The sequence below is a fragment of the Felis catus genome, chromosome C2, assembly GCF_018350175.1.
Source record: "Felis catus isolate Fca126 chromosome C2, F.catus_Fca126_mat1.0, whole genome shotgun sequence".
NCBI classification, from domain to species: domain Eukaryota; kingdom Metazoa; phylum Chordata; class Mammalia; order Carnivora; family Felidae; genus Felis; species Felis catus.
In genome coordinates, this window is record NC_058376.1 from 133,317,935 (window position 1) to 133,335,746 (window position 17,812).

Here is a 17,812-nt window from a genome sequence, read left to right on the forward strand (position 1 = left end):
GGCTCGGCTTCCACAGTTGCACTTGCCAGGGGAAATTTCATGTTCTGTCTTCAAGGCAGGAAGGCAGGATTTACTGCAGCTAAAGCCAAGGGAGGATATAACAGCATTTCCAACACTCAAGTCAAATCTGAAGAAAAAACTGTATGAATTCTCTGTGCTTTTGGACTCAAGGTCAGAGAATGGGGTAGGAAGAAGGAATAGGAAATTATCTTGATTGCCAAAGCCATAATGGCCCAAAAGTTCACATGGCATTGTGAACTTTCAAGGTGTCCTCTCTTGGGGCTCAGCTTGCCCCAGACATGCTGGGAAGTAGGACCAGAGAAAACTTCCCTTTTGATACCCTAATTCTCTAAAGTGGGGCTGCCTGTGTAGCTGTTACCTTCAGTGCTTTCCTGAACATTTTTAAGACGTTAGTATAACTGGGGCACCTGGGTGGCTCAGTCGGGTAATCGTCTGACTGTTAATTTCAGCTCAGCTCATGATCTCACAGTTCGTGAGTTCGAGCCCCAACATTGGGCTGTCTGCTGTCAGCATAGAGCCTGCTTTGGATCCTCTGTCCCCCCCTCTCTCTGCCCCTCCCCTACTTGCTCTCTCTCTCTCTCTCAAAAACAAATAAACATGAAAAAAAAAGATGTTAGTGTAACTAACTATAGGTTTCCCAGGGTTAAGGATGTATGGCCACGGAGACCCTAAGAGAAGATAAAAAGTGTGGCTGCCACAACCCAAGATGGGTGATGGGGTGTCCTTACAGGAAGCAGGAAGCGAAGGGCTCCTCTCTGGACTCCTCTAATACCAATGAATCAATCAGGGCTGTAAACATCTGCCCCGAGTAGATGCAACTCGTGTGTTATGGTGAATCTCAAAACAGACCGTGATGTTCTCTGGCTTCCGGGACCTCTGCAAGTATGCAGGGCCTCCTCAGGGAGAGGGAGGTTTCCAACCTTGCCGCCAGAGAACTAAATGGACTCTTCATTGGTTGTATTCATGAAATGTATACTCTAGAACTGCATAATACACTACTAGCCCCTAAGCATATATAGTGATTTAAATTTAAATTAATAAAAATCAAATAAATTTTTAAATTCAGGTCCTCAGTCATCCTAGCCACATTTCAAGCGGTCAATAGCCAGGTGTGAGTCGTGGCTACCGTACTGGACAGCACGGATAGAGAACATTCCCATCATCACAGAAAGTTCTGCTGGATGGTGCCGCGTGACACGTATTCTTAATAAGCCAACCACCTTTCTTAGGTCATTCATCCATTCTACGAATGGTTGCGACCCCTTACACTATCCAATGTCTGCTGCTACTGTATTAACACATTAGCATTAGATATTGATATTTAGACAGGAACAAGGGACACACATCCAAATTAAGACCCGGCTGTTCTGTACAAAGTTCTATGACTTCCAGATGATTTAAAGTATGTACATTCAGAACTAATACTGACTGATGTCTCTAGTTCTAAAGATGTTTGCTGGCATTTCAAGGATCGAATCCAAACTCCGTTCCTGACTCTGCTAATTCTTGGAGAGAGAACTGCTCAACAGCCAAGACGGCGGTGTCAAAGCCCCCTGCCAGGTTTTGCTGGGATCAACAAATTTGGTGTTGTGTTGCACTTAGAAATCCTGCTGACTGGCAGCCTTCAGGATCTTTACGTGCTGGCATGTTAGCCCCACTCCCCAAACCGCCTCCCGGCTTTGACGCACCCTAGTCTCTCAACCTGCCGTCGTGTTAACCCCAAACCCTTTCTCCGCTTGACGCATTTCCCCATTGTGGGCAGACTTTCTGCCTTAGGAGGGCAGCCATCAGTAGGGCTGTACCCCATGTTATCTCCCTCAGAGACAACGCCTTACTGGGGAGGGGGTACCGGGTACCGTGAGACCCAGAAACAGTGTGTATCTCTACAGAGCTTACAGAAACTAGGCAGTTCAATTCATTTCTCAGTGGTTAATTCCAAGGTGCTGCTACTGCTACTTCAAACGGTAATAGTGTCTACAAACAATTTGCACTTTTGGAGCGTCAGGATCCCAGGGGGTAATTAGCGAACGGGGAATAATCTTTTTAAAAGTCTTTACAAGCAACATAGATTGAGGCCACCATCAAAAACAGAACCCCTTTGTTTTCTCTGGCGTGCTAGAAGATACCTGGCCGACTGACTCCTAGAGAGGTTTAGGGAGCACAGGTGGTGGTTTCTGTGGAAAATTCCTCAAGGTGTTAATGAGAAATCAAACGCAGCGTGTTCATCAGCTGCGGGGCTCTCTGAATGGGGCAGGCTCTAAAGATGGTCTAAGATGAAAAGACAAGCAGAGTTCATGAGGGCTGCCCAAGGTTTGTAACTTCCATACCATTGACCATGCCAAGGTAGAAGACTGCATTCACCAGCATGCCTCCTTTCCGGAAGTGGTCACTCATGTGCTCCAACCAGTTGGCATCCAAACCGCTCACCGTCTGGCCATTCTTGGAGACCCGGAGAGGAATAGTGACCGGATAGTATTGCCGGCATTTCTGATGGCTCTTCGGCTTGTTGAAAAGGGCGAGGATCTCCATTTCTGTTGGGATTTGTAAAGAAGGTGGGAGAGAAGAGGTCAAAGAGTGATAAAAACCTGCCTCATCGAGTGTAGTGAATCTCTTAGGAGCCTGAAGAAATGATATCAAAGGTAAACTTTCTGTTGGGTTGCACTATTGCCAAATAATAAAACCTGATTTCAGGTACTAAGTTAGGGAGCCTTGAAAGTGACATGGACGTCAAAGGTTGAGCTTCCAATGGCGGGCGGGTGGCACATGGGTTTTGAATCTGGCATGTAATGAATAGCTCTTATCTGGGATCAATTTGTATAGTCAGGTGTTTGTAAGGACATGGTAGACATTTCTAGAAATCCATACAAAGGTGTTTTGGAAGAAAAAAGTGGACGTATTTGGGTAAGAGCTGGTCTTTTTTTTATAAAAAAAAAAAAGGTGAATATACACAGGCACATAAAAATAAAAATACTACTCTAATTCCAGGAACCTTGTATACCCTTGAACTCACTATTTATAAGCAGCAGGGGTGTTTCCTGGGGCCGAACCCATAATACTTAATCAAGTACATCGAAAATACACCACTGATATGTAAAAATAAATATGTTCCCGTAAATGAGGGTTCCTGCCTGGAGTGGTAGGTAGGTGGCACTGGGAGTGGGGCTCTGAGCTTTCCCTTTCCTTCATTTATAGCTCAGTTCTTCAAAAATCAATACTCACTAGCACCCAGAAGCTGACCCGTGCCAGCTGTACGTGCTGCTGGGCCATGAGTGAACAGTATCAGCCTCGAGGAGCAAATACCTGGAATTTCAATCCAAGTCTTGAAGGCCTTTTTCTGTGTTACTCATTTAGTCAAGCAATCAGAGTTTACCCAGCTTAAAAAGCTTTGCTAACACAGGCTAGTCAGGAATAGGCTTTGGTTTCCAAAAATATCTATTGGAATAATAAGAAAATCCCCACCCTTCTTTCAGAGAAATATTTTAAAGGTCATAAACAATGGCTGACATTAGCAACAAGGACAAAGTATGCTCATGCTCCCCTCAGGAGAGACCTGGCCTAGACCCACGTTCTGGGACCCTGTATCCCCTACTTAAGTACTTCAAAATTTTGCAGTGTCCAAACACTTGCTGAATTATTCTTCTTTTAAACAGAATTGCTTTCCTTTATTTAAATAAATGAATTTAAAAAGGAAACTTTGTTTCATGACCATAAGGGAAACAACTACCACTTGCTATAAACAGAAGGGAATGATGAGGCACATTAACACCAAATATGTCCATCCACACAACATCTAAAATTATCCCACACAGGTACTGTATTCCGGGCAAAGGAAGTCTTTTACAGCTCCATCTGAGCAAACACCAGCAGCGATCTCTGGGGAGCAGTGCCAGGCCATGACACTTTGTCATCAACAAGAGTTAAGCTACCAGGGGGGCCATTTCTATCCATCGGATAGAACCAAATAGAAAGAAAGAAAGAAAGAAAGAAAGAAAGAAAGAAAGAAAGAAAGAAAGAAAGAAAGAAAGAAAGGGAGAGAGAGAGAGAGAGAAAGAAAGAAAGAAAGAAAGAAAGAAAGAAAGAAAGAAAGAAAGAAAGAAAGAAAGAGAAAGGTGCCCATCTTCAAAGATGGCCACCTGGATTTTAAACAACCAAATCTGGCCTATTTATTATTTCCACCCCAATTTACCTTCCTCAGTCCATTTGCCTGACTCCAGCCAGTAAATGCTTTCCCACAAGAAATTAGGGCTTGGCGTACAGAGGTGGCAATCAGACTATTTCATGACTTTGAAATACACACTTGAGGAATGGAGTCATGCAAAGAAAGGTCTGCCATGGAGGGAAATCAAGCATTGGACTGGAGCTGGCGGGGACAGGACGTGAACTACACGATCAGGCATTTTCCAGTCCAAGGTGCTAGGTGTCCAAATAAAAGCCACACCTACTGAGGACAAGAGGATAAGCAATGCTTTAGTGAATCCCTGACTTCACCTGGATTTCTCCCAAAGCAGACCCTGTAAGTTTTTGAGTGCCAGCAGTTTATTTGGGAAGTGATCCCTGGAAATCCCTCCCAGAGAGGGAGTAGGGGTAGGAAATAGGGAAGAGAGGAAAGCCAGGGAAGGGTGCATTACTGAGCAGGTTACTGCTACAGCCTTTGGGGCTCACTTAACTGCACAGAACATCCCTCCGATTGCCTTGCCACGGGGCAAGGAAGCCTGGGCATTTATCTTCAGGGATGGAGGCCACTCCTGAGGTATGAATTCCCTGGGGCAGTGGCCTGCCGGGGCCTGTTCCCATTCCAGACAACGCCTTCAGGCAGAGGCTAAGAAAGCTGTCCTCAGGTGACCCAAGGTGGACCAGAGCACCAGTCACCATAATCTGCTATAGTCAAGCACGAATATATATAGATCAAAAAGAAAAAGAAACCACAACCTCTATATGGAAGAGGTGAGTAGAGAATTTGACAGTGGCCCAAGTCCAAAAATACATGACAACACTTGATCAACCAGGAGAATTCCCCACTTGCATGGTAAGACAGAAACACAACTTTCCCAAATGCGTAAAGAAACAGCAAAAGGGGAAGGCCAAAAGGGGAAGGGAGGGTGCTGGGCGTGAGGTGAAGGGAAGACAGACTGCCCGACGGACGAGGTAGACAGTGCGGTGCTGACAGAGCCCCAGCTCTCACATCAGGATCCTCCCCAGGGAGGAGGGCCAAAGCCAGAGACAGAAATAAATTTTTCAGGAAGGGAACGCTGCTGGAATCAAGAGCCTCCAAAAGATTAGTAGTGGTGAAATATTGGGAGAAACCTGATTTCAGATGTGTAACCCTTTAGTTAACTCCCCTGTCCTGCTGTATCCTTGGCCATGGTCCTCTTTCTCATTACTTACATGGAAACCGGCCAAGAGAAACTGTCCCCAAATGATGCCTTTTGATGTTTTAATATTCTGATTCTCCAACACACATCATCACATGAGCAAGCACCGAGAGTTCCAAAAAGAAGTCCCAAGTTTGTTTAAATTTTCTCAGCTGCTCTGTGACTCTGCCATGACCCCAGCTGGAAGATTTTTCCAGACATGGGACAGAAAGTCCCAAAGGAGGGGGGAAGGCATTGTTTCTGAGAATGTTCTGAGAACAGCCGAAGAATTGGACTGGCAGAGCACCCAAGGAGAATCAAGACTGTCTTGCTTGTATTTTTTAATCTTCTGGTCTTTCTCTTTCTCCCTGACACGGGGGGCTTTGCCTTGTGCCATTTGGATCCCCTCTGTCCAGAAAAGTCCCTGTAATATGATAGGGGATGCAGGTATGTTGCTGGATTGACCTAAGCCAGAAAGTGCAGTAAGCTAGGGGAGGAGAAGGGGGCGCTGGGCTTACTGGGTGCTGCCAGCCTGATAGCCAGACCCACGAAGGCCTTGCTAAGCTCCTCAGGAGCAGGGAAGAAGGAAATTGATGCCCAGTTCTGAGGCCCAGGCCAGGCAGTTGGGATTCAGGCACAGGATGGAAGTCTGTGGTCTGTCTGCAGAGAGACAGGCTCCAGAGAGCCTGTGACTGGCAGGTAGCAGGCAGGGTCCTGATGTTCCAAGAGACCTCCGGCCTGGAGGGAAGGGAGCGTGCAGCATCTGGCGTAAAGCATGACTCCCAGGGCTAGACTGGGAGGAGGAGGAGGCTGGTGAGCTGGCTGGGGAAGAAACATGTGGGAGTCAGACTTGACCCGGTAGCTGCACTGAGTCGGGGCTAAGTTCTGCTGAGGTGACAGGCAGCGGGGCTAAGATGGAAGGTTTGCACAGGGAAGCAGGGCTGTGGGTCCCGTGATGGGATGAGAAGCCAGAAGGGCCTCAGTCCCGTTTGGATTCTTGAATCTGAGAGAAACTGCTTCAGACTTCTGTCGGGCTCGGGTACTAGCAGCAGGACACCTCTGGGCCCGGGTGGGGCTTGTTTGTGGAGGCAAAGTGGGGAAACCAGGCACATACAGCGCTCCACGGGAATCCCCTGGTCACGACAGTAGCGGGCACTTTCACCTCCACCATCTGATGTGACTCTCCCAACCCCCACACGAAGGGCTGCCTCAGTTCTAAGCCCAGAAGCCTTAAGTGGATCCCCCAAACATCACAAGCTGGAAAGTGGCAAAGCCAAGAGTCTTTCAAACCCCCAGCCCTGGGCTGTTTCCAAATCTAACAAGGGGCTAATTTCATCAGTACACAGAAAGCAGGAGCTGTGGACCACGGGTGGGAGCTCAATAGCTGTTTGTTAATGGACTGAGGGAAAGGCCAAAAGATGGCGGCAGGTGGCAGATTTGGGAGGAGGAGAGCCACAGGGTAGCGCCATTCTGGGGGCGTGGGAAGGCGGGGCCACACATCAGAAAGGCCAGACTCAGGAGGACACCTCGTCTCTCTCCCCACACAAGGAGCTGGCTGCCAAGGAGGACTACTGAATAAAACCCCCTCGGCCAAGAAGTACAGTTGAGGTCACTAGCCTGGGTTTCTGGCTGGCATTTCTGAGCATTTTAAGTGACGAGGCACAGGATAGGAAGGGCAGCGCTTGGAAGATGTTTCAGTATTATTCAGTGGCAGAACAATTTGAATTTGTGTGAACCTTCCTGGCAACAGAGAAGCCCAGGGAAGGACAGAAAGGAATGTTGGAAGCCAGGAGACATGGGACAGGTGGATGTCTGGGTATACCTTCCTAACCTTTCCCAGCACCGGCCTTCCCCACCTGGCCTGTCCATGCTCCCCATCTGCAGAAATGCATCACGAGGGGCCATTCGGAGCAGAGCTACGGGGGTGCTCTGTGTTCACCATAAGGCAGGGGCAGGAGCGGGAAGGGCAGCGTCCAGGAGTGAGGCATGGGGCTGTCCCTGCACCAGCTCAGGCCGTCTCTGCACAGCAACGACACCACACCATCAGGGAAATTCTCCCCGACCAGGAAATAAAAGTCAATGATCAGGAAGAGAACCACATGATGGGTCCCCAGAGAGACCTGTATGGGTGAAGGGGAGCATAACCTCCGGATCAGAGAGGCCGTTCAAGAGCCCACGGGGAGGGGGAGGGGCAGCCTGCCCCGTGTCTGGATGGTGAATTCACTGGCAAGCCCCATGTGAGCAGTCGCAGCCTAGACCCGGCTCCCCTAGGCCTCCTATAAAGGAAATAAATTAAACGAGGAGAAGGAGGGGGAAAGAGGGTGACTCCCTCTGGATTTTTTTTAATTGTCTTGCTGTGATTGCCTATTTAAGCCCACCTGGCAGAAAGAGGAGTAAAAACACTTCACCCTCCTTAGGGGGCCCTGCGAGAAAGGCAAGCTGAAAGCTGAGCAAGCAAGCAGCAGGGAGGGGAAGCTAGGGGGATTTGGGAGGAAGGGTGATGGTGCAAGGAACTGGTAAGACTTCTCAGGAAAAAGATTTAGGAGAGAGGTTTGGGTCAGGTGAAGGCCATGACCAATGTGGGCAGGGTCCCTACATGTCCGGCCTTCGGGGAGGCTGAATGCTCAAGCTAGGAGATAAAACGTCACTACTTGAGAGCATGGAAGGTGACTTTCCTCATCTGTGAAATGGGCTAATAATAGCATCCGCCATCATAAAACTGTTGTTGTGAGGCACCATCAAGATGGCTCATCGGAACTTAGAACAGTTCACCCAGAGAGTTACCACCATCATGACTGTCTATCCCCAGCAAGGCCATATATGTGGCCAATAACCCCTGCGTGTTCATTAACTGATGAAAAAGATCCAAAGGCTCATTTGTTCCACACGACGAAGAACAAAGGATAACAATAAGCTGCCTAAGTTTCAGAGAGACCCATGGCCTCATGAGGAGAGAGATAAGAGCCCAGTTTTGTGTGTAAACAACAGCCAGCCAGCTGCCCACTGAGTGAGATTAAAGTGGGGTACTGTAACACGCCCCTCCCCCATGGCTGAAATTCCCTTCCACTGTTGGCCTGACCACTTCCAGACACATCCTTCTTTAGCAGGATCTGGTTTGCTAGTAAAGAGAAGGGACTTGAAGAAATGAGGCACAGGCCAGGACACCTTGGGTGCTGAGGGGTCTTTATGGGTTCAGCAACGGAGGGGGCTCTTTGGGGGAGGGAGACAAACAGCCATAGGCCAGCGGGAGGCACGTGGGGGCAACGGTCCTAGGACAAGTCTCCCCAGTTTAATTCTCCCTAGAGTCAACCAAAGAGGGCAGGAAGTCTGGAAGGAGTCTTGGAGAAAGGTGGATTCTAGAGCAGGAAATCTCAGAAAAGTCCTGAGGGGAATTTCAGTATTGAATGCCTCCTTTCTCAAAGCCAGGGCTCCATGCAAAGGTGGAGGCCAGTGGTCAGGGCTACTGAGCCTGTGTGCCAATAATAACAGCTCACACTTAAGAGTCAAGCAGTGCTGAGTGCTTCAGATGTACATCTCGGGGCGCCTGGGTGGCTCAGTCAGTTAAGCGTGCAACTCTTGATCTCAGCTCAGGTCATGATCTCACGGTTCGTCAGATGGAGCCCCAGGTCAGGCTCTGTGCTGACAGTGTGGAGTCTGCTTGGGATTATCTCTCTCTCTGCCTCTCCTCTGCCTCTCTCTCTCAAAATAAATAAATAGAACGTTTTAAAAAATGTACACCTAACCTTTCAATATGAACCTATTGTTCCATCTCTATTTTCCAGGGTAAGAAACTGAGGCACAGGAGGGTATCTTGTCCAAGACTGCCTAGGTAGAAGGTGGCAAATGGAATGTGAGTGGGGTCTGGTTTCTTAACCACAGTGCTGCCTGTCTCCATGGCTCCTGGCCCCTTCTTCGGGGGTGCTGGCTGTGCCTGCCCTGAACTCTCACCCTCGCATGCTCCTCCAAGGAGGTCGGTCTTCCTTCTGGGGATTCAGAACAACACATGCAGCCTAACAGCAATAAGATGGGAGGTTTCTGGAATAACACCTGGACATTCGTCAGGAGGCACACACAGGGTCTAAATGTGCTCTCGGCTACTCTGGAGGGAGAAGTCTACCTCAAACAGTGTGAAAAGTTCCATAGCTGAAAAGCCCTACTTTAGTACATATTTAAGAAGGATCCAGCCATAATATTAAACAACAGCCATAATATATCCCAGAATGGAGGCAGTGCCAATCTCTCACTCTAAATCAACGTTGCAAGTTTAGTGCAGAATGACCCACCCCGCAATTTTCTTTCCAGGAAGTACTGACCTAATATAACAAAAGAAACTGTTCCACCTTCTTCTAGATTCTCAGCGCATAAACTGTTCCTCATCATTAAGAAGAGGCTAATTTCAAGAATCAGGAAATGAATAATAACATGAACTAGGAAGATGACCCAGACAGGCCCCCTAAAGCCTGGGGGTCTCCTAGCAGTCTTGTTACCAGTGCACCTTCTGAAGGCTGGAAGAGGCCACGCAGCTCAGACAGGTGCCTTGGCTCTTGGGAAATGGCTGGATGCTAGATTTCTTGGAGAAAGACAAGGAAAGGGAATTCCAGGGAAAGGGAGAGAAACTTCACTCACCATAAAGTGAGGGCCTCAGGAAATCTTATTAGTCTATTAGAGTAGAGAGGTATAACAAGATAAGTTCACAGACCAGATCTGCCAATTTCCTAGCCTGGGAGAAGATTTACTCTCTAAATCTCAGTTTACTCAGCTGTAAAATGGGCAATGATACTACAGCTCACCCACATCACACACATCACCACAATTAAGAAATGTTGGCTGCTATTAATAAGTGTTGTTCTTTGAATTTGCCAACCTAAAATGCCTGCTCTAATGGCCGTTACAATGTGATTAGGAGGATTCACATATTGGTGGCCTCTCTTTGGCAGTGTTCTCTCCACACTGCTGATTTGTCAACTATACGCCCTGCCTGAAATCGGGCTGTTTTCAGTACCTAGTGAGTTGAGTCACCAGTTTCCTGCACAATTTGTCCTTAACTGGCTTTCTTGATTTCTTTCTTTAGGCAGATATTCAAAATGAGGGGACCAAAAGGGAGCATACGTTCTGCATTGGTGCCCAGCATCTTAACACTTTTCCTGTGCTAAGAGCAGGGCAATTCAAGGGTAGCACAAGAGCATGGGGCGAAAATCCCTTAAGTTCTAGAATCTACTTCGAACGTGACATGTTGGAGCGACCAGAAGGCAATTCCGTGGTTCTGCTCTCCCGGAAGTCACAACTTCAGTACGCAATCAGTCAGGAGGCCGGAAAAATGCCTGATGAAGTTTCCCCTGTGCGATGGACTGCTGTCTCTACACTCTAATTCCATTTCTTTTTCCTAAAATGCCATGGGGACTACTGAAAAGCCGTTAGCCTCTCTTTTAAGTGGTTGCTGACATACTTACTTCCCGAGAGTGGCTCCTCACTCACTTCCAGCAGGTCACCATCCGGCCCATCCAGAGTCTTGCTCACCCCGTGTGGAGAAAATTCTGCTCCATCCCCCTCTCCTGAGGGCAAGCTGGGTTGCCCAGCGATGGGCATCTCCCCTCCTGGGCCTTGGCCTGGCTCCCGGCTGCCGTCCATCCCCACGGGAGCACCCGGGTTCTCGTTATTCTCACACCTGCCCGGCTCCTTTTCCGCATCTCTGGCGTCCACTGGGGGGCTGCTGCCTGCCGACCTCGCAGGGCAGTGGTACTGAGGTATGACGCCGACAAATTGCAGGCCCTGACTTGCAGCCTCCTGGATCTGTAAGGCAAACAAAATGAAGGGGACTGAGTGAAGGGAACTTTATTCTATCAAAGGGGGGACACGGGCAACATCCAAAACGTCTCACCGGAGGATTCTGAGGATAATTCAGTTTGAACATGAAGTCTCTCAAGGTGGCAGGTGTCCCATATCCCTCTAGGCAGTGGCCACACCCTAACCCTGGCCCGCCTGGGGACAGACAGCATGGGGCTTGCTCTTTTTAATTATGAAGCATATTGGGGGCGCCTGGGTGGCTCAGTCGGTTAAGCCTCCCACTTCGGCTCAGGTCATGATCTTACAGTTTTGTGGGTTTGAGCCCCACACTGGGCTCTGTGCTGACAGCTCAGAACCTGGAGCCTGCTTTAGATTCTGTGTGTGTGTCTCTCTCTCTGACTCTCCCGTGCTTGTGCTCTCTCTTTCTTTCTCAAAAATAAAACATGAAAAAAATTATGAAGCATGTGGCTAAATATGGCTGGGATTACCTCTCTTCGCAATACCGCATTCGTCCCTACTGGTTATTTTTTCTCTAAGAGGCTGAAAGAAGGTTCCAAAGGATGAGTTGAAACAAAGAGTTTGAAAGAGGAAGTTCATTTTGGTAAGAGTTTATTTTTTCGTTATTTTTTTTTTTCTGATGAATCGCCTACTTCCTGCCAGTCAGGCTACTGTATGATCCAGTATGTCTATATAGCCATATACTAACTACCAGATGACATTTTATGACCCAAAGAGCTTCCTCTTTTAAACAATTGTTTTGGCAAAGAAGGGCGGAGGTGGGGGAAATCATCACTGCGTGGAGGCTGGTGTGCACATTCCCCACAGCAGGGAAATCTGACGGACAGACACCTGCTCCTTGGTGCTCCGCCTAAGCCAAAGGCACCTGAAAGCCATGCTGGGCCCACAGGTGTTGCTACGGTTGTCTCGTGACTCTGTAGGCTATGGGATACACCATCCAGTCTAGGTAACAGGTAACTTGCTTCTCACTTCCTGAGCCTGCAAGATGGGGGGTGTTGGGGGGGGGCAATGACCACACAAAGTACTAAGGCACTTTAACTCTACCCTCCCTGACAGATACCCCTGGGCAACTGAATGTAATAGTTGTATGTGAAAGAAAAATTGGAAGTAACAGCCTAATAAAATCAAGCAAGAGCCGACCCAAACTGGAAAATCGGCTTTAAGAGACATCCTGGGCAAGGATGCTCAGGTCATTTTACAGATAAATCAGGAAGTGAAGACCTCAGAGTTGTGTAAGTCTTAGTCACCAGCCTCTGAGTGGATGACCTCAGAAAATCTTGAGGCCTCTGTAGCGATCATCCACTGTCATTTGAGAATTAGTAAGAAACACCAGCATGGAGCTACTCTTTCTAAGGGAGAAGTAAGCCGTGACCACCCTCCTTGGATGAAACGCCCTAACTTTAAGCCGAAGGTCATTTTAGTTCAACAACGCACACTCTAGAAGGCAATCTACAGCAGTTACAAATGTACCATCCAGTCTTTCTATAAAGTCTAGCTTTTTCTAGAAATAATAACAACAGTAGGGATTACCGTCTACTGTAGACCTAAGTCCCAGACACTGTACTAGGCATTTTACATAAATCGTCTGTTTAATCCTTCAAACACACCACATGGTATCATTATCTCCATTTCAGATGAGGATACTGAGGCCCAGAGACATTACAGTCATAAAGTAAGCAGTGAGTAGCTGAGGTTCAAAGCCAGGTCTGACTCAGACCCAAGTTCATTCTCAATCACTAGACCAAGTGGATGCCTCTCAAGGCATCATCAAGTACATATGTGTTCTCAGACATGTATGTGTCCACACATATGCCCGTGGCTGGCTCAATTCACTCTTCAAAAGTTAAACAAAAAAAAATTAAAGTCACTCCATCCCATTCCGAAAATTCATTTTTGACCCATTAATCTGTGATAGCTGCCTACTTTTAGAAGCTGTTTTGGAAACCTTCTAAAGGAAGACACAGGTACCAAAGTTTTAAGAGAAAAGAGTGGGAGATCATTATTACCAAAGGACCTGAGGTTAAGGGAAGCTACTGCATATGAAGGCTTGCTCTGAGCCTCCTGGCAACATAGGGAGAGCCATGGATTTTTATAATCCTTAAATGAAATGAGGAAACATGTCAGGTCAATAAGAGAGAAGCATAATTTGCTGGTAAGGAACAGAGAAATTTGTCGTATGACTCTTGCAGAGCTATGGAGTCAAATGGGTCTTCCTTAGTTTTACAGAAAACAAAGAGACATTTTTCTTACATCATTTACATACTCTTAACCCTTGATAGAAGGCGAGGACATTGTGCTAAAGCACAGATCTTCGACAGTCCTTCCGTGTGGCTCTAACGTGATAGAAGCCAGATAACTGAAGGCAGCTGCGGCCGATGGCAGCCCGCTGAGATGTGTCATGCTCGGGGACGGGGCCACTTCAGCACTAACTTCCCCAATTCCCACCGTACTAGAGTGAGGTGGCTTGTTCTTGTCTTAAAAGTTTGTGAAATAATTTCAGAAATCACTTGCCTATGCTTCTTCCCAATGGTTGGGAAAGTGGCTTTTTTTTTTTCAATGTTTATTTATTTTTGGGACAGAGAGAGACAGAGCATGAACGGGGGAGGGGCAGAGAGAGAGGGAGACACAGAATCGGAAACAGGCTCCAGGCTCTGAGCCATCAGCCCAGAGCCCGACGCGGGGCTCGAACTCACGGACTGCGAGATCGTGACCTGGCTGAAGTCAGACGCTTAACCGACTGCGCCACCCAGGCGCCCCGGGAAAGTGGCTTTTTAAAGTTTTGAACGTGTTATGCACATTCTCAGGGCACTGAATTTATAGTAGAAGTAAACGAAAACCTAACTGCCACAATTTTCATACGTGGGAAAACACCACTAATAACTTCCAGGGGTAGCTCCTACAGGAAGGACAGTGAGCCAGCTCCCCTCAAAGCTGCACACCTCTGTTTCAGCCGGGTGGCGTTCCCTTTCATGAACCGCGAGTCTGAGCCTCTCCATTTGCCACCGTGCTGCAGGAACAGGTGCACTGTCGGCACCGCCTTGCACACGCCCCCCTTGCACACAGCCCCTGCTGTGTCTCACCACACACAAAACAGCTATGACTGTTGAAGTATTAAAAGCTGGTCCCACTGGGGGCTCAACCACAGGCCAGTCTCGACTTGAGTCATGAGGTTTGGAGGCAGAAAGTCTTGGCTTGGAGCTCCAGATGTACGACTCTGGAACCAGAGTATGTTATATCACTTTCTATGCCTCAGTTTTCTCATCCACAAAAGGAGGGAGATACTACTTCTCTTGCGGTTGCTATGAAGGTTAGACGTTACATACGGCAGGTGTGCCGAAGGACAGGCACAGAGAAGGCACTCCTGACCATCACTATTGCTCTACCCTCTCTCCTCATCGGTCCCAGGCTTCTGTGACCCTGCTGACTGCTGACAGTCATCCAGAAGAAGGAGGTGAGGACTCTGGACACAGGGCATTATCCCAATCCTCTCTTTCCTTACTGGGACTTGAAATTGTGAGAGGCTTTGCATTAATCAGACATGTCCCTTCTCTCCCAACTAACTGGACAACCATACTCCTTTGCCCTCCTGTACCTCAAACCTATCCTCTACGCCAGGGGTTCTCAAAGTGAGAACAGCATCAGCATCACCAGGGAACCTGTCAGAAATGCAAATTCCCAGGCCTCGCTGACTTCAGAAACTCTGAATCAGAGCCCCTGGGGATAGGGCCCAAAGCCTTCCGGGTGATTCCAATACACCCCAAAGTTTGAGAATCACTATTCTAGAATATGCATTTCATGAAGTCTGGAGTTTTGTGTGCTGCTTTGTCCCTGGTGCTAGAATGATGTCTGACATACAGGAGGTGCTCTTTAAGTATCTGTGGAATGAATGAATACATTAAATAATGAGTGAATATGTATGTCTCCTTTCCCAGAATGAGTTCCTTGAAGGTAGAGATGGAGACTGATTAATTTTTCAGCTCCCGAATTCAACTGTATCAAGTCCCAACACTGGCCTAGACCAACATTGCACTTAGGTGCTGGGGATACAAAATGGGGCACCTGGGTGGCTTAGTCAGTTAAGCATCTGACTTCAGGCCAGGTCATAATCTCATGGTTCATGAGTTCAAGCCTTGTGTCGGGTTCTGTGCTGACGGTTCAGAGCCTGGTGTCTGCTTCGGATTCTGTGTCTCCCTCTCTCTCTGCCCCAACAAAAACAAAAACAAAAATAGAAATCCTTACTCTCAAGAAGATTCAGCTAACTACTGTAAACAGCTTTGAAAAACAATTACAGTAATGTGGCACAAAAATGCTTATTTTATGATGTTATATTAAAAAAATCAAGATTCTGGGGTACCTGGGTGGCTCAAGTCAGTTGAGCTTCTGACTCTTGATTTTGGCTCAGATCATGATCCCAGGGTTGTGGGATCAAGCCCTGCGTCAGGCTCTGAGCTAAGCCACTGAGCGTGGAGCCTGCTTAAGACTCTCTCTCTCTCTCTCTCTCTCTCTCTTTTCCTCTGTTCCTCTCCTCCACTCACAGGCTCTCTCTCTCTCAAATAACAAAAAGAAAAAATAAAACAAGATTCTAAATTTTATAGACACAGTATCATGACAGCTATGTCATATTTCTCCAAGTGTGTAATTTTTCAAAATTTATCTGATGAGTATGCATATTACTCTAAAATTTTTTAATGTTTATTTTAGAGAGAGAGAGCATGTGAGAAAGAGAGAGAGTGGGGGAGGGGCAGAGAGGGAGACACAGAATCTGAAGCAGGCTCCAGACTCCAAGCTGTTAGCATGGAGCCCAAAGTGGGGCTCAAACTCACGAACCGCGAGATCATGTCGTGAGGTGAAGTCGGAGGCTTAACTGACTGAGCCACCCAGGTGCCCCTGCATATTACTTTTATGCAGTAAATACTGGAAAAATTTCTCATAGAGCATGTTAAATGTAGGAATGGATATAAAGGTATAGAAATGACAGTGATTATTTCTGCCTTAAGGGGAAGCAGAAAAGTTTCTGACAGGTTAGGGCTATAACAAATGAAATAATGTAATACAGTAGGAAGAGGTGAGGAGTGTGACAGAATCAAGAGTGTGTACCTCTCACTTTACATTTTCAAATTCAATTTTTTTCTCTAAAATACTATGCTAGACAAACTCTATTTGGGGACCAAATCTGCAGGAGGCTTTGAAGGATGAATAGGAGTTCACCAGACAGGTGAAATAAAGGGAGAATGGTAATGCAGGTAAAGAGAAAGAAGAATCATCATGGGCAAAAACTTGATAGTATGCAACAGCCTGATGTATTGAAGTGACTTCTATAAATATTTCTGGATCATGACAGGAGAAGCCAGGAATGAGGGTGAACTGGAAATCACAAGGGCCATATGGTGGATGTCACTGAATACCATGCCAACAAAGGCTCTGACTGCACCCTGCAGGCCAGAATATCCCCCACATTTCACACTATAGTAACTCCAAGGGCAGAGAATAGGGGTCTGAGGGCAAAGCACAAGATTTCTTTGAATGCTCATCTTTTATCTTAAATATTAATGAAAATTTTATATCCTGCACCATAGTACTGTAGAGTACCAGAACGTCTAAAAAGATGGCAAAGGTAAATGCCTCCCTCCCCCCGTCCCCAGCCCTTCCAGAGAAGTTCGCATCTCAGGCATATGAAACATCTTTGTGCATAAATCTTTGCAGCTCTGCTTACTTCCTTCAGGTGGATTCCTGGAAGAGGAATTAATGAGTCAAGGGATATTAACTTTTCAAAGGCTGGGTACAGGCTGCCAAATTGTTTACCAGAAAGGGGGAGTAGTCCTTTTTAACCAGAAGAACCACATTTAGATTTTATAAAGATCAATATTTGCCTAGACCCTGAGGGTCTTGACTCTTCTCAACTCTAGGACAGCACTCTCTTTTCTCTTTTTCTCTCATAAAGCCATTTGACTGTGTTTGCCAAACAGATCCCTGTTTGTTTCGCATTTACTCATGTGTTCATTTGTTCATTCACAACCTTTCTTGAGCAGATCTCATGAGCATACTAATGGCGGGCCCTAGTTACTGCTCATCGGGGTTCACCCTCAGCCACCTGGTCTCCTCGCGCTACACTCCCTGCAGTAACCTTCTCCACTCACTTGGGTTTAGCCACTAGTTATGTGTTAATTATTCCCAAATTCAGACTCTCCAGCCATGACTTTCCCCTGGAGTTCAAACCTACACGGCCGATGATCATGGCTGCTGGGCCCACCACTGCCCTCATCTCTCCAATTGGAGCCACAGGCATTTTCCTTAGCTCTTGCCTTTCTCTAACCTTGTGTATCCGCTCACCACATCCTGCCAGATTTCTCTCCCAGTGTTTCTGAAATTCCGCTCCCATTCTCCACACATCTAAGATGGACTTACTTCAGGTACTCATCATCTGCTGCTGGACACCACTGTTCCTCCAAGCTACACCAAGTCTTCATGAGCATGGGGTCAAGTCAATATGGAAGATCAAATCACGACCACCCGGGTCACCTTGTTACAGAATTCCCTGCAAATTATCACGTGCGCCTATAAAATTTCTCTAACAACTGTGATTATTAAAACAATAATTGTTAACATTGTACAATTCTTCCACAAAGAACTTTAACGTG

At 47.1% G+C, this 17,812-nt stretch overlaps 1 protein-coding gene across 4 annotated transcripts in view; it reads right to left on the bottom strand.

Annotated features, from left to right (window-relative positions):
- RFTN1 (raftlin, lipid raft linker 1) overlaps nucleotides 1–17,812 on the bottom strand; it is a 207,836-nt gene that overhangs the window by 54,138 nt on the left and 135,886 nt on the right. For all 4 annotated transcript variants that reach the window (XM_006936444.5, XM_045037651.1, XM_006936442.4 and 1 more), the window contains 2 exons: nucleotides 10,823–11,162; nucleotides 2,349–2,552 (listed from right to left, as the gene is read on the bottom strand). In XM_006936444.5, coding sequence (XP_006936506.2) covers nucleotides 2,349–2,552; nucleotides 10,823–11,162 — 544 coding nt within the window. The remainder of the gene's footprint in view (nucleotides 1–2,348; nucleotides 2,553–10,822; nucleotides 11,163–17,812) is intronic.